General features: G+C 43.1%; 1 protein-coding gene across 2 annotated transcripts in view; it reads right to left on the bottom strand.

The window, feature by feature from the left end:
* Positions 1-4598: 4598 nt before the first annotated feature.
* Positions 4599-15832, bottom strand: part of TMEM182 (transmembrane protein 182) — a 39061-nt gene continuing 27827 nt past the window's right edge. The window contains exons 3-5 of one of the 2 annotated variants that reach the window (XM_083174395.1): positions 12567-12665; positions 11783-11920; positions 4599-5633 (exon numbers count right to left, since the gene is read on the bottom strand). In XM_083174395.1, coding sequence (XP_083030521.1) covers positions 5410-5633; positions 11783-11920; positions 12567-12665 — 461 coding nt within the window. In that variant the 3' untranslated portion in view covers positions 4599-5409. The remainder of the gene's footprint in view (positions 5634-11782; positions 11921-12566; positions 12666-15832) is intronic. The other variant, XM_083174396.1, reaches the window with a different exon arrangement.

The raw sequence follows: 15832 nt of genomic DNA, 5'->3' as shown, positions 1-15832 counted from the left end.
TGAAGCCATTTATTGTCAAACAACTGTGTTTACTCTTTTGAAATCATAATGACAACAGAAATTACCCAAATGACCCCGATCAAAAGTTTACATACCCTGGAGATTTTTGCCTTATACCATGCACACAAGTTGACACAAAAGGGTTTGAATGGCTACTAAAGGTAACCATACTCACCTGTGATCTGTTTGCTTGTAATCAGTGTGTGTGTGTGTATAAAAGGTCAGGGTACTTGTGTAGTTTCACGGCGACAGCTGGCCGTCCGCTCCTTCCGGGTTCGCGTCCACTCGCGCTCGGCACACTTTATAAAATCAACTCCACACCGACGTGGGTAGTTAAAGTGTGGTGAGCGCAGTGAGCCACCGAGCCTGAAGCATGGGCGAGTGCAGCGAGCCCCGCGAGGTGACACGGACCAGGAAGTAGCAGGCGGCCAGCTGCCGCCGTGAAACTGCACAAGTATCCAGGTCAATAAGTGTCTGGACTCCTGAAAGACCCTTGCATCTTTGATCCAGTGCTGCACTGATGTGTCTGGATTCTGAGTCATGGGGGAATCAAAATAATTGTCAAAGGATCTGCGGAAAAAGGTGAATGAACTGTATAAAACAGGAAAGGGATATAAAAAGATATCCAAGCAATTGAGAATGCGAATCAGCAGTGTTCAAACTCAAATTAAGTAGAAAATGAGGGATTCTGTGGAAACCAAATCATGGTCAGGGGAAACATTTAAATGAGTTGGATTGGCCTAAGGTGCGTACACACAGGGGCGATTTTGTGCAAAATCGCGGGAAATATGGTCGCTGAGCGACCATATTGCCCGCAATGGGAGTGTGCACCGGCAATATATCGCCGGGTGCGCGCTCCCATTTTTGCCCCTGTGGTGATCGCTGGTCGCAGGAACATGCTCCTGCGACCAGCTGATTACCACTGCCAGGCTCCCCCCCGGCAGTTTCTTTTTCATCAGCGACCATTTATGGTCGCTGATGTAAAGTAGAAACTGAGCAATATATTGCTCAGCCATATATTGCTCAGCAATATATGGCTGAGCAATATATCTCCCCCGTGTGTACACAGCACTAGTCAAAGTCCAGATCTCAATCCAATTGAGAATCTGTGGTCAGACTTGAAGATTGCTATTCACAAGCGGAAACCATCCAACATGAAGGAGTTGGAGCAGTTTTGCCTTGAGGAATGGGTAAAAATCCTAGTGTCAAAATGTGGCAAGCTCACATTGACTTAGCCAAAGCAATTTACAGCTGTAATTGCTGCAAAAGGTGGCTCTACAAAGTACTGACTTTAGGGGGTGAATACTTATGCACACTGTTTTCTTTTATTTTGTCCAATTTGTTGTTTGCTCCACAATTCAGAAAATCACATCTTTAAAGTTGTAGACATGTTCTGTGAATTAAATTATCAAACCTTCAAACAATCTATTTTAAATCCAGGTTTGGAGGCAACAAAACATGATAAATGCCAGGGGGGTGAATACTTTTGCACGGCACTGTATCTATTCATCTATCTATGTATCTTATTCAAGCCAATGTCAATGTCAAGCTATGTTCATGTATTTAGTCACCTACACTTGTGTCCCTTTAATATCAGCATACACCGTAACATGTTTTAAAAGTGAAACGCCCTGTACCATTGCAATACAATTTCAACAGTTACAAAAACTACCATATAATGTAATAAATTGAGAAATATATTATTGATATATACATATTGGTTACAAGTGGTTCCAAAAATATCAGTAAACATGCACTTACTGTAATGAGAAGTTAACATAAACTGCAACCGTAAAACCTGCAGAAGTATCATCGAATATGTGAATTATGATTGCTGGCATTGAAACCAAATGAACAACTGCATTCTATTTCTAGCACTGAAGAGCACATTTACAGTATGTGAGGATGAGAACAAGCAGCACATAAGCAGATGAAATTACAGCATCTGCTCTTCCTCTATAATCTATCAAACACATTATAGAGAGCATAAAAATAATAAGTAAAATGTTACACTCTCCCCATCACATAAATAACTGCTAGAATTCTAATTTCATTCTATGCTTGGCCTGTGCTCAACATTACATTGTCTTGTAGCACACATGCATAATTGTTAGCTAAGGATCCAAGAGAATAACTACAACAATGGAATAAAATAATAGTTTTACACATAGGACCTTATTTTGGTCCATTCGCTCTCCTGCGCCCATCGCATCACAGACCATAAGGCATGCGATGGTATGTGATGCGATGTTCCGCGATGTCCCCCGATGTCATACAATGTTAAAAATGTATGGCATTGTATATGGCATACAATGCCATACAAAGCGATGCAATGCGATTATAAATTGTATAAGCACCGTAATGGGGGCTTACAATGTTAAATGCACCCCCACTATGAACGTGAACCCGAAGCATGGCAGGCGCAGCAAGCCGCGAGGGGCGGCGGTACGCGTCCTCCGACCTTTTCATACCCCCACTATCCACGTCGGCGTGGAGTTGATTTTATATAGTGTGGCGAGTGCAGCGAGCCACCGAGCCCGAAGCATGGCGAGCGGACGCGCATTACTTCACAAGTGTTACGCATGCGCTCGCCACGCTTCGGGCTCGGTGGCTCGCTGCGCTCGCCACACTATATAAAGTCAACTCCACGCCGACGTGGATAGTGGGGGTATGAAAAGGTCGGAGGACGCGTACCGCCGCCCCTAGCTGCGCTCGCCACGCTTTGGGTTGGCGTTCATACTGGGGGTGGCGTGGGGGTGCATTTAACATTGTAAGCACCCATTACAATCAAATTGTATAGGGGCTTAAAAGTCGTGCGACTTAATATCGGGGGCGCCATGATAATACACAAGTACCAGAAATTGTTATGCGCATGTGCAGCTGCTTGGTGAGAGTGTACACAGCACTGTGGGTGGGGGGCATGGGGGTTCCCATGGACATTCGACGTGGGGGTGAGCAGCTGATGTCAGTGGATGTCAGCTGCCTGCCCGCTTTCGGAACAGGGTGCCCACAGACCCAAGACATCACAGAGGTGTCTTAGGTCTGCGAGCACTGTAGAACTCATTTGATGATCGGCAAACATCAAATGATTTCCTCCCCGCACGCAAGCTGTGAATGGATGTTTATGTAAACAAACCATTTGCATGCCTGCAGGGGATCACGGCATGCGAGGGGGGGCGGGTGGCCATGCGGGTTGCGACTGGTGGACTCGCAACTGCGAGTCAACCAGAATAAGGTCCATAATATCAAGCTTCAATAAGCAGCATTACATGATGCAAATGATCACAGAAGTATCTCATGTCATCCACTTTTTTATAGGTCTGCATTGGTTGGATGGTTGGTTGGTTGGCTACGTCTAATAAACTGCATAGCTTTAACCCCTTCCCGACACATGACGTATATATACGTCATGTGTCGGTTGCGGGGGAATCAAGCCAGCTCACGGAGTGAGCTGGCTTGAAAGAGAGCAGGTAATGGCTGTATATTACAGCCAGGCACCTGCTCTCACGGCCACGAGCGGCGAGTTCGCCGATCGTGGCCGTTTAACCCTTTAAGCACCGCGGGCAAAGCGCCCGCAGTGCTTAAATAGCTGATCGGAGGGGGGGCGCCCCCCTCCGGCGCCGATCGGGGCCCCCCGCGGCGAGATCGGAGGGTGCCGATCGGTTGCCATGGTAGCCAGGGGTCTAATGTAGACCCCTGTGCTGGCCGTGTCAGTATTCCTATTACATCCTGCCTGAGGAAGGATGTAATAGAAAGTGCTGAAAATCACTATGTTCAGCCATAGAGCTCTATGGCTGAACCTAGTACAGGCGATCGCGCCCCCTAGTGGTCAAGTACACTAGGGGGCCTTGTAGTAAAAGTAAAAAAAAAAAAAAAAAATAAGTTTAAAAATAAAAAAAAAAAAAAAATATTAAAAGTTCAAATCACCCCCCTTTCCCCATTTCACAAATAAAAATAAATAAAAAATAAAAAAAAAAAACATATTTGGTATCGCCGCGTTCCTAAAAGTCCGATCTATTAAAATATAACATTAGTTATCCCGCACGGTTAAAGGCGTAAACGGAAAATAATTCCCAACGCCAAAACTACGTTTTTTGGTCGCATCGCGTACCCAAAAAAAAATAACTAAAAGAGATCAGAAAGTCGCCCATATCCCATAATGGTATTAATTAAAAAGTACACTTCAGCCCGCAAAAAATGAGCCCTCACCCAGGTCCGTAGGTGGAAAAATAAAAAAGTTATAAGCCGCAGAACATGGCGACGCGACGCAAATTCGAAAAACCGTAAAAGTTGCTATTTTTTTTTTTAGTGGTAAAACATAACGAAAACTATATAAGTTTGGTATCACCAGAATCATAACGACCCATAGAATAAAGATAACCCATCATTTTAAACGAACTATGAACTCCAAAAAAAGCGTAACCAGCGCAAAATTGTGGAATGGCGTTTTTTTTTTTTTTACCCCACATTTAATTATTTCCTGATTCCCCAGAATATTATACGGTATAGTAAATGGTACCATTACAAAGTACAACTTGTCCCGCAAAAAAAAAGCCCTCATGTGTCTATATAGCCGGAAAATTAAAAAAGTTACGCTTATTTGAACGCAAGGAGGAAAAAAAAAAAATTAACACAAAAGGCAATGTCGGGAAGGGGTTAAATAATAAACCAATGAAAATTAAATATGTTTTTAAACATTAATTGTTGCTTCTGTGATATGCTCTCATTAACAACATTGTAGCAAGACATTTATAATACAGTAGTTGTAAATGTTATATATTTTGAAGTAATTCATTTAAATTAATGCAAGTCCTATTAACACAAAAAAGCTGGAAGTGTAATGGGTGCCGGATGACACTTCAACAGTTGGGATTCCGATGGCCATTCGTCCAATATCGGAATCCTTACAGTTAAATGCCTGACAGTAGGGATCCCGACTGATTGGGACTATTCTCCCTCATGGGTGTTCATGTCCCAGACCCACATAGAGGGAGAAAGGAACCTGTTGCAAGTTCAGCGAGCCCCCCTGTCAGAGTCCCTGCAGTCAGGATTCCAATGTCAAACAGTAGAAAAACAGAAAACTGCACAGCGCTCGGAGAGGAAAAACCCCTAGCAGCCCTCACTCCTTGGGGGGAAGTCTCGGTCCCCCTAGTAATACAATGGAGAGAGTAGGATTCCAATGTCAGACTAATGACCGTTTCCCAACTATCTGAGCATCATACCACATCCAGTGTAATACAGGCACACTTTAAACAAGTAAATACAGTACCCATTGACAAATTCTCAGAAACAGTAGCAGGAAAGGAAATACTATACATGATTATAGTTTCGGGTCCATCATTATACCAAGTAGCAAACATTCAGAAAAGTTTTACAGTTGAAGCTTTGTAGATGACAGAGATGACTTGGTTATTTTATGTGCTTCAGAATAGTGTGTCCAACTAACAGGAAGAGCATTCCTGACAAAAGAGAGAAAAGTATTCCAAATGGAGCCAGCATGAAGGACCAACCATAGCGAATATCCACAGCATAACCTGGGCAATCCTCTTGTCTCATGTGTTCATAACTTTTCACATCCGACACACTCTGTACCCAGATGACATGCATCACCACTACAAGCGTAAAAAGTATACCTGCAAAGGAAGAAAATGATCCTTATTTTGAAATCAAGCAGTCAAAATATATACATATTAATTTGCACAGCAATGGCAAGTGAAAACTCCAAACACCAGTCACAAGATTGTTGGACACTGTTTTGAGAATCATATAAGGGGATCTGGGAGAAGGATGCTGAATGTACACTAAGGATGTACTGGGTACCTCTAAGTGCAGCACGGTTCCCTTTCAGACACACCACAAGCTGGACAGATCCCAGTTGGGTGGCACACCACTAGTTATGTGCGTAGTGTGCTGTGTGTGCGTATCTATTGTACTGTGTGTGATGTGTGTGTGTACAATGTGTACGTGTGTGTGATATGTGGTATACAGATGGAGCCCCTCTTATTCACTCTCAGCGCTCGCCAGAACCTCCCCGCTGGCAAGCGCTGGCGGAGAGGGACTCCATCAGTGGGACGCACGTGCTGGAAAATGTCACTTAGAAATGTAAAAAACACCAAGGTTCAATTTACCTTGATTGATGATGATTAAAGATTGATGGTCTGGGAAATAGATTATGGGGAACAACACCACACCTTATTTCATTGGTGTCATTGAGTATGAATGCAAGCACATTCTAACATTATGGTGGAGGCTTTAAACAAATAGGAATAATTGGGGCTATACATACAGACGGAGCCGGCCTCTTCTTTGCACCAGCCCCCGGCAGCTGCCAGCCTTTAGAAAGGGGCGTGCGTGCACGAGACGCTTGCGTGCCCTGTTCCGATGGAGCTCCCCCCACCGTCCACCACCTCCCCAGCCACCATCGCCAGTCCCCACCGCCGCCCTGCTCCCCCCTAACCCTGCCTGTCTCCCTGAAGCGGATATGGACAGGGTCACGCCGCCCAGCCGCCGAGATACTGGGATGCCCCTGTGTGTGAGAGACGCACGCACGTCCCAGTCTGATGGAGTCCCTCTCCACCAGCGCTTGCCAGCGGGGAGGTTCTGGCAAGCACTGAGAGTGAATGAGAGGGGCTCCATCTGTATACCACATATCACACACACGTACACATTGTACACACAATCACACACAGTGCAACGGATATGCACACATAGCACACTACACACACATATACGTTGTGCACCTCACACACTTACACATTGGACAGATACACATAACACAGCACATGCAGTACAAAACACACCCACATACACTACAACACACACCCAAAAACAGTACAACACACACAAACACAGAACACACACACACTTAAACATTACACAGACACACACAGCACACTACACACACATATTTACGTAGCACACTTACACATTGGACAGATAAACACAACACACACACATATAACACACCACTCACAGTACAACACATACCCACATTCACTACAACACTCCCAAAAACAGTATAACACACACAAACACACAGAACACACACACTTAAACATTGCATGTATGTACAAACACACACACAAACATTGCACACATACATAGACACATACATAACACACCACATACACAGTACAATACACACCCACATACACTACTACACACACAAACAGTAAGACACACACAGAACACACAAAAAATAAATGCATCCTACTGTAGGTGCTAAATCTCAGGAGTGGATGTGGAATCATCAACACACACAAGCTATCAAGTCATGAACGGTGTGTTTCAAACAACACCACCACACCTGATGATGGAGGTTTTAACAAATTACAATCTTGGGCCATTGGCACAGCATAAGAAGACATTTTACAACAATTTTGGAAATTAAAATAAAAAAAATGACTGGCAGTTCAGCTAGTTTTGCATAAATCAATAGTTTTGTAAGACTTTTTATCGTATTCTGTATTAAGGGTACATAGACAAAAGGTACAATACAAAGGGCAAGCACAGTACCCACATAAATATACAGTCACATTTTTTTTTTTTTTTTCATTTCATGGTAGCATACTACTCCTGCAACACATAAAAACAAGGGTATCTAAAGTTGCTTCTAGCAGACAAAATGTGTATTTAATAAAGATATGTTGCTAATATGAATATGTCAGTCAACAGCCCTTTGATACAATATTCTTGAAGTTTTTCATCACTATTAATTAAAATTGATATTTAGAAGAAAGCAATCAACTGTAGTTTTTGAACATGCATTACAGAGGAAGTACTCAATATTTGCATGGGGGTGGAAATCTTTAATTAGAATGGCTTTTAAATAAATTTATTTTCCTATGAACTAGTGAGGTTCTTTTTTGAAAAACATCACTACAGTAACTGCAAAATGTTTTCTTCCTGTCACACCAGAGTTAGTAGGAACATGTCTAATGAGCTAAGACCCCAAAAAGATGTTGACATTTGATTAAAAAGGCCTAAGATGTAAACAGATAATTCATTAATGATCTTTCGTGAAATGTTAAAGACTTTAATAAAGTAATGAGAGTGAACTTTAAGTCCTCAGTTTTAAAATCAATGTGTCACTTTCTGCTCTGTTTAGTGTTAAGGCATTTATATTTTATGAGCACCTAATGTACACAGTGACACTGGCAATGTTAGGAAAGATTCTAGAAAAACATTCATGTTAAATTTAAAATCCTTAAAAGAAATGACAAAATCTAAAGGTAGAATAAATAAATCAGTAAGCAAATATTGCTAGATAGTTTACTAAAATAGTTTTGCATTTGTGTCCTGTTATGGTGAAACTATGCCTATGTGAATTATTTCCATCTCATTATAGTTTGCCTTTTTTTTCCTATAATTGCCCCCTCCCCAACAATCTTTAAATAGGCAAGATCAGATGAGAAAAGAGGCTTGCCTACCAGTCTTGGCTCACTACAGCCCTTCCTCCCCCAGTTATTCCCAGACAGCAGTGGTACTGTACTTGTGATTTTGAACTTACAGTTGAGCACTGATGGGGGTACGGTCAGCTGTCTCAAGTTAGGCCCCAATCCCCTTTCGGTAGAAACCTACAAATCATGGGTCGATACTTGTGTAGTTTCACAGCGCCACCGCGCGCACAGTCTATGTTTAGTCACGTTAGCGGTGTGCCAAGGTGTCCAGTTTAAAGCAGCCACGGGCTGCGCTGAGAACAGCTAGAGCGGCACACGCACAGTTAAACACAGAGTCTGGCAAGCTGCCAAGTTTCAAACATAGACTGTACGCGCGGTGGCGCCGTGAAACTACACAAGTACCCATGGGTCTATTCAGAGGGAGAGGTCCAAAGTCAAATGATCCTCTTCCCTCTTATTGGCAATTTACGGCACTCCCCATCCTGCCCTATTTACTAGTATGCAGAATCTGGGGGACTTCCCAGACATTTTATGAGATTAGACAAGTGTGGAAACTCTGCCCATCAAAGTTCTGCAGGAAGTGCGGTATATAAAGCTGGGTACACACTGTGCTATAAATCGTCAACAATATGGACAATATCATTATCGCTGATGATATTGTGTACATAAAGATGGAGCCCCTCTCTTCCTTGGCTGGTGCTCGCCAGAACTTCCCCGATGGAGAGCACTGGCGGAGAGGGACTCCATCTCTTCCTACAAAATCATGTCTTCCTACAAAAATCGTTGGAATTTATTGTAGTGATTTCTGTGAATACCCTGATGAAGTCCTGTGTTTGGACGAAACGCGTTGGAAACATTTGTTTGCTATCCTGAAATATAACAAAGATACTATTGAACCTTTTAATAGTCTGGAACAGCCACCAATATTACGTGGAAAAAGAGACTTTTTAATAAACATTTATAAACTTTGGACTTTACTTTGCTTGTTTTGAGATTGATTATAAGGCTGTATTGATCTAATTACCAAGATCATCAAGGGGGCGCCATCTTACAACTGTTACCCATACTCTCCCTTCCTTCCCCATCCAACAGGGGATCTTGTAAGGCAGGCAGCACAGTCATAGTAATTCTAAAATCTGTGGCGCGAAACAGGAGTCTGTTCTCTCTCTCTCTCTCTCTCTCTCTCTCTATATATATATATCTATATATCTATATATATATATATCTATATATAGATATATAACTGTATAAAGTATTAAGAAAATATCACAATTGTTTTCTTTTATCTTGTACATTCTATGGGATGCAGTCAGCATCCAGGCCAGATGCTGGTGTTCAGTAAACCAGTGTTGCAACTACGAAGAGGTCAGAATAGGGACACTGGAATACTGACAATCGGCATCCCGATTGGTAAGTATGCTGAGAGTGGTAGCAGACAGCACAGAAAGGGGGGGTTAGGTTTAGACACTAGTGGGGGGACTTAGGGTTAGGCTGTGGGGAGTGGATGGTTAGAGTTAGGCTACAAGGAGGTGGGGTTATGGTTAGGCACTTAGAAGGGGGGGGTAGGGTTAGACTGTGGGGTGGGTTGATTAGGGTTAGGTGGTGGAGGTTAGGTTTAGACACAAGTAGAGAGTGTTAGGAGCAGTCTGCATGGATGGAGGGTAATTAGAATAACCTCACCCCTGTCGGGATTCCCTCCTTTGGAATGCCAGCATCAGTACTCTGCCGGTCATCCGTATTTATCCCCATATATATGAAAGCTATGTTTGGTTGCAATGGGCAACTTCACTTTAGAATGGTTGATAAATTCCCCCTCCTTAATGTGAGTACTGCTTTAGTATATTAGCAACCTGGGTAAATCAACACTGACAGATGTAGCATCCAAAATCATGTAAGGACCAACACTGGACCTTCCAGCTCTTCTCATACGACTCCTAGCCCATAAATCCACTTTCCCACAAAACAAAGTTGCATGCTGTCACAGAGCAGCAGTGGTAAATACAGGCTATGGGGCAGATGCACTAAGCTTCAAAAGTGATACAAATGGAGACCAACCAATCAGCTCCTAACTTCCATGTCACAGATTGTGTTTGAAAAATGTCAGGAAGGTGCTGATTGGTCAGTTGTTTATCACTATCCATTTTATCACTTTTAAAGCTTAGTGCATCTGGCCCTGTGTAAGATCTTAAATTCACTTTACTAATTTAAACTTTTTTTTACCTCTTTTGGTAATATGGGACCTGTATCAAAGGGAAGAGAGATAAAACGATTTGTCATCGGTGCACCACAACTTTTTCTCTCTCATCCCCTTGATACATGTGTAATTGGTCAGTGGTAGCACACCCCTGAATTGATTCTTACCTGCACGATCTCTATAACTATAAACAGGGGGCCTGCCTATTTGGACCATTAGAATACCACATTTGTCAGTCCTTGTGTACCAGTACTGTTATTTACCCAAACCAAAAAGCCCACGGGGGCAAGAAGAGCCAAAGTTCAGAACTGGTGAAAAAAACACAACAACAGAAAGTAATCACAATACAGTATGGAGCACATTTTTTAATGTAGATTTGCCCCTCCACCTACAGCCTTACAAGGCCCGTATGTGTGCGCATGTGCAGCCGCTTGGTGCGAATTGCTTATTCACTGGCTCGTTCACACCTAGCAAGGGTGGGGTGGTGGCAAGGGGTCGCACCCATGGGAACGCCCAACTTTGGGCCTTCCCATGGAAATGCACCCGTAACGTGGGTGCGGGGGGGGCGGGCAGCTGACAGCCTGCTTTCCGCACAGGGAGTCCGCAGATCTAAGACACCAGAGAGTGTCTTAGATCTGGGAGTGCTGTTCAAATCATTCGTTGATCGGCAACCATTGATTCATTTTACACCAGCACGCAAGCTGCGAATCAATGTTTATGCATGTATGAGTGCGGGTGCAATCTGCGTACGGGTGTCGGGCCAACATTCATGCGGGTGGCAGGCAGTGTTTAGTTGGCTAGCAAAGCTGCGAAATTCGCAAGCTTTGCGAGTCAACCTGAATGACCTCCCTGGTGTATTATGGCCTATTTAAGGTGTAATATTTATTTTGTGTTTTTTCTTTAATGCAGGAAAGTCCTATTGTATAATCAGTAAACCTCTATGTGGTATGTTGTAATCCAACCAGACTTACCTACTTCTAAAGTCTCCTTTCCAGGAGAAGCTCGGAAAGGAGACACTGACACTTTGGAACAAAAATGAAGCCTTATGAAGCAGACATTTACTATGAATTATATAGAATTTTATATAGAATTATATAGTTTTGTTGTTATTCATGAAAGAAAAGTTGGAATTTCGAATACACAATGTGAGTAGATGCCTTCAGTTTGTGTGAGTGGCAGATTTTCTTACCGGCAGTTATAAAAAGTCCTCCGCCTGCTTTATAAAGTCTGTAGTTTGTGAATGGTGCTGCACAGATGATGAAGAATCCTCCTGCTATAACTGTGACCAAGCCAAGGAGCATAAATATATTCCAAAATCCACGATACACTAAAATAGAGGAATATGTGATAGAAATGCAGCAGAAATATCTGCATCTACTAAGTATTACATGCATTTGCACAAATCATTGTTTTAGGGTATGGGTCATAGGGTCGACAGTCAATAGGTAGACCACTTTTGGTCGACAGGAGATAGGTCGACACATGAAAAAGGTTGACAAACCTATGGTCAACATGCTCAAGAGGTCAACACAAGCATTAGATCAACTTGGAAAAGTCGACATGAAAAAGGTAGACAAGAGTTTTTCACTTTTTATGGTGTCTATGTTGACATATGTCGACATGGACACTTTATAAATTTACCACTTTGCTCACCATGCTTTGTGCACGTTACTCTATGTCCACTTGGAAAGTAAAGAATGAAAAAAACACTTAAAAAAAGATAGAAAAACTCACGGCAACCTTTTTCATGTGGACCTATTGCTTGTGTCAACCTAAGGTATGTTGACCTTTTTCATGTGTTGACCTATGGCCTATCATCCAATAGTGGTCGACCTATTGACCTAATTTCTGTCGACATGCTAACCGTATCCCATTGTTTTAGATCCTTCATACATCACTGTATGACCACAGGAACTGCAGGAAGTCTTCTTTTAGAGAGAGAGAGAGAGAGAGAGAACCAATGCCACACTTACCAATTGCAGAGTGATACGCTGTAGAGTTGCTGTTCTCACTACTCCTTGGAAACGGCGAAAGGTAAGCATGAGTGCAGTTCTTAGTTGGGGCTTGATTGGCTATGGAGTGACAGGATTAGATTGCATATTTCAAAATATATAGACACTACTGTACAACTAAAACAATCATGAACCTTAAAAGGAGGTTTGGAATATTAGGTTTATAGTCATCATGCCAATATTTATAAAAACCAACGTGAATGTCAACATTGTTAATATGTTAATAAAGTTGCTTTAAGGTAAGTCTATCCCTAACAATATTATACAGCAGTATCACTGAACTTTAACAGCAGCACCAATGGAGTGGACTTATGCAGCAGTATCACTGGACTGGACTTATACAGCAGTATCTCTGGATTTTAATGGAAATACCACTGGACTGGACTTATGAAGCAGTATCACTGGACTGGACTTTAAAGGCAGTAGCACTGAAATGGACTTATACAGCGGTACCACTGGACTGGACTTATGCAGCAGAATCACTTGATTAGACTTTAACAGAGTATATATTACTCAAGAGCAAGCAAAATAAAGTTGCCCATAAGAGAAACATGGGCTATCAAGAATGATGATGCCTGCCACCTATAGTGATTGTCACTGTGCATTGTTGATCCTCATAGCAAAAGGCAGGCAGACAGAAATTTTTTGGGACATGGGGTCGAGAATTGGTGGTCTTCGTTGCCACATTTTGTTTCTTAAACCCCATGTCCTCTACCCCCTCTATGTTATGCCATATTTTGCTTCCCCAACCCAGTTTGTGTAGTAGGCAAACTCGTTTTTAGACCCCTGCGACCCCCTCGGGGTTGGGATTTGGACACAATAAAGCCAGCATGCATTGTTTTGTACAAATCAGTCCAACAGTGTTCAAATGCATACCAGACAAACAGACAAATAGCATATGACAAATACTGTATGTAATATGTTTATATATAATTATATATATATATATATATATATATATATATATATATATTCCAGATGGTAAAATACAAGCTCACAGGTGTATTCCTATTCCTATTTCAATGTTTCAGTGCTTTAATGTATTTTTGGAACTGTTGGGGAGCCACCTGCCAAAGATTGGTTCTCACACCACTGGGCATCTGAAGTGGCTTGTTTTTGCCATCTCCAGTGGACCACCTGCCATTAGCAGTCCTAAGGAGCTGCTATTGCAGCCTGCTTGCAGGTGAGCTCTGCCAGCTAGTTTCACAATTGATGACCCGGGCCGACATGTTTATGTATACACGTCAGTATCTGTTAAGATCTTGAGGAATACTGGCATTGATCAGTTGAATCAGCTGTCAGGCAGCTGCTGTCCATTCAAGTTTGGACATGCTGTTCAATGTGGATTAAAGCATCTCTTCAAATCATTCTTGGAGTGCAGGTTCTTAACTATGTCCACTTTAAAGGATATATAGATATATATATATATATATATATATATATATATATATATATATATATATATATATATATATACACACACACACACACACACACACACATTATGGGCCAAGGGGGTGATTCTGGTTGACACACAGCACTGCAAAGTTCGCAGCACTGCGTGTCATTTTTAGTCCGTCCGTCCCTTGCACATTCCGCCACCCCCCTTCGCAGGGCGAATTTGCCCGCACAGCTGCGAATGGATGTTTTTCATAAACATCCTTTCCCAGGCTATGTGGTGACATCCACATCATTCGATGGTCACAGACCATCGAATGATGTGGTACGCACACACAAATCTAAGACACTCTCAGGTCCCTTAGGCTTGCATGTGTCCTGACCAAGGACAAGGTGGGCAGCTGACATCCGGTGATGTCAGCTGCCCACCTCCAGAACCCACACCACTAGGTCATGACCATGGAAACGGCCAGCATTTTTATGGGAACACCCATGAAACACTGGGCGTTCCTATGGGCTAGACTACCCGACACCGCCCCGCCCCCCCCCCCCCCCCCTCCGCACGCACTGGTGAGTGTGACTGCCCGGAGAACACTCTGTTCGCCCTGGCCGTGCACACCCAGCGCATGCACATGTGCAGCAATGCACATGCGCATGCACAGCAATGCGAATGGTCCAGAATAAGGTCCCAAATGTAACAGGGGCCCTTATTCTGATTGACGCGTACTTTACCGCATACTTTCGGATCGCGTCTTTACGGCGTCTGCGCATGCGTGGAGAACGCTACGCGCATGTGCCACGCCTTGACTCCGTACCTGTTCGGGCAAATCCCGTACAAAACTGGTCACCGCAATCATTCGGGAAATATGGGCGTATTATGGGCGTCATGCGGAATGACACATGGGCGTAGTTTCAAAGTGGGCAAAACGGGGCGGAAACATGGGCGGACACGGGGGAGTACACTTATGTTGGGGGGCGTGCATTCGGATACCACTCCGAATGCACGCGAACAAAAAGGGAAGAAATGTGCGGTGTCCAAAAGGCCACTATTGCTTTGCGGACACCACTCGTTCCTGCGGGAGGCGAACGGACCGCCTAATGACTACAAGCATTAACACCTGAACCCAATAAAATCGACTCCTTTACTCATTACTCACTAATAGGACGCTTGTCAGTGCTTTAATTGAAACCATTGCACTTCAATTGCTGTAAGGGTTAATGTGTGCAATGCATGTGTTAGGCATGCTTGTAAGGATATATTGGAATCTAATTGATTCCAATTCCAAATAAGCATTTTTTTATGAGGATAGGTAATTGAATAAGTGGGTCATGTGATGTATTGCAGAATTGACATAATAGTGGGTTGTTTGGCGTAAATACACCGCTTACGGGCGGTAGCACCGCTTGGCTCCCGTTCGGATGCGGTATTCCCGAGCATACTCTGTAATACTCTGTAATACCGTGCAGAATCGGAGTGTTTCTCCCGCACACGCATGGTTTGTATGTCGTCCGTAAACACGCCCTGTTCTTAAAGAGTGAGTCCGTCCGAATGCGGAGGACACGTGGGCGTTTCTACGGACGATGGCCGCACGTGGCAGAACACCGTGGCGTGCGGACCGCTCCGTAAGAATGCGGGAATATCCGCACCGATCAGAATAAGGGCCAGGGTGTGAGAATCGTAAAGTGAAAGATTTTGGAAGAGATTTCTCATTTTGTTAAAGCGAAAATCATTTATACTGAAAAACCAGTTGATTTTGCCATGTAAATGATTGCCACTTTAAGAAAATTGAAAAACTCTCCCAAAATTTCTTACTTACCGATTCTCACAC

Source organism: Crinia signifera, chromosome 2 (assembly GCF_055691185.1).
Source record: "Crinia signifera chromosome 2, ASM5569118v1, whole genome shotgun sequence".
Classification (NCBI taxonomy): Eukaryota; Metazoa; Chordata; class Amphibia; order Anura; family Myobatrachidae; genus Crinia; species Crinia signifera.
This window is presented reverse-complemented; position numbering and strand designations above follow the sequence as displayed.